We start from the raw sequence: 1617 nt of genomic DNA, 5'->3' as shown, positions 1-1617 counted from the left end.
CAGTTGGCAGTAACATTATCTGAAGCTCTGGAGTACTGATATAAGACCTACGCGAATTTTGCACCTTCTGGCTACCAGCGGAGTTAATCTTGGGCAACGTGTAATATTTCAGACCTAGTAAGATTACAATAACATTAACTATACTTCTTTCTTTTGTTAAGGCATTTGTTGAATTCTCTACGTTAAGGTTAGCTATATTTATTTCTCGCTAACACAGTTCACTATTGGTAACTGGTACTGACTCGACGTCCATTTATCGAACCTTGACGCGCTGTCTCCTAGCTCTTACGCAAGAGAGAATTTCATGCGGCAGTGAGCTTTGTGAATTACGCCGTAGTTCTTGTGTGGCTGCTCTAGTGTTCAAACGTGAAACTTCGCGCGCTACTCGCAAGACGTGATGCAGCGCTTCGCCTTTCTCTTAATTGCAGTACTGTGTGGCACTTGCAATGCCGCGTCGTATGTCGGCGACGATTTAGTTTTACACGAAAACAATGTATATTTGGTTGGAAACCGAGGAAAAGTTTATGGTGATAGCTGTAACGTTGTCGGCAATTCTTGTAATATCTACGGAAATGATGGAAATGTAACGGGTGACAATGGCGTTATTGTTGGTGCGAGAGGAATTATCGTGGGCAACAATGGAAATATAACCGGCAACAACGGTAAAATAACAGGAAATAACGCAAGAATTCAAGGCGACAACGCAGTTGTTATTGGCGAAGATGCTGTTGTGGTAGGAGATAATGCTAAGGTAACTGGTGGAAACGCAAAAATTATAGGAAACAATGGTACAATTATTGGAGCAGATGGTACTATTCATGGTAATAATGGTGTTATTCGCGGGTATGGTGGTACGATAGTGGGAAAAAATGGAGTAATTTACGTTTAAGGTGGCACTATTTCTGGTGGAGGAGGACATATATATGAGAAGGGCAGCGGAGTTGTGAATTCCATTGGCATCGTTATAACATATGGTAGCTGGTAGTTATATTTTGCCAGCATTGCAATTTTTAGAAAATGTTTTGTAATATTTTGATCAGAAGATGCCATTGGCTTAGTGAAAGTAGACGTTACACTGACAAAAAAAGATGTCATTGACATTATGTTATTCCCTTGTGACTGACTTGTTTGTACAATTATTTTTGGTGTTGGTACAATTATTTTTGGAACTGTGAAGATGGTTGTTAACATCCTTTATTTAGCGCATTTAATTGGCACATGTAGGCTACATCAAATAACAATATCAATTATATATATATGACAGTCTGTGTTGCTATTTTCTTATCACATTGTCATGAAGAATGTAAAATATTAGAGGACAGTAATTAATCATACGTAAAAAATAATCATGCCCTCTATAAACTTTTATTTTTCCTCTTTTTTTGCGTGTTGAGTGACATATAACTTTTCCTTTTATGATTTTATCCACATAATGACCAATAAATGGTTTGTGTTGATCAACAGTTCATTGTTTAATTGGAGACTCCTGGTGTCACAATTTATTGCTTTTATTAATAGGGTAAGACTAATATTATTAGAAGTCAAGTGTTGTTCCATATCTAAACTCCATTTTTTTACTGAATATTACACAGATACGGCTGACAAAACAATTTAAAC

The 1617-nt window shown here is 37.0% G+C and overlaps 1 protein-coding gene across 1 annotated transcript; it reads left to right on the top strand.

Moving 5' to 3' along the window:
• Positions 1–397: 397 nt before the first annotated feature.
• Positions 398–889, top strand: LOC124775601. Its single transcript, XM_047250432.1, has one exon. The coding sequence runs from the start codon at positions 398–400 to the stop codon at positions 887–889; it is 492 nt and encodes a 163-aa protein (XP_047106388.1).
• Positions 890–1617: the final 728 nt, after the last annotated feature.

Source organism: Schistocerca piceifrons, chromosome 2 (genome assembly GCF_021461385.2).
Source record: "Schistocerca piceifrons isolate TAMUIC-IGC-003096 chromosome 2, iqSchPice1.1, whole genome shotgun sequence".
NCBI lineage: Eukaryota > Metazoa > Arthropoda > Insecta > Orthoptera > Acrididae > Schistocerca > Schistocerca piceifrons.
Note: the sequence above shows the minus strand (reverse complement) of the source record. Positions and strands in the feature narration are given on the sequence as shown.

What these genes read in the sequence shown, in the direction of transcription:
- LOC124775601 (XM_047250432.1), top strand. Translation starts at nt 398, where the DNA reads ATGCAGCGCTTCGCCTTTCTCTTAATTGCAGTACTGTGTGGCACTTGC.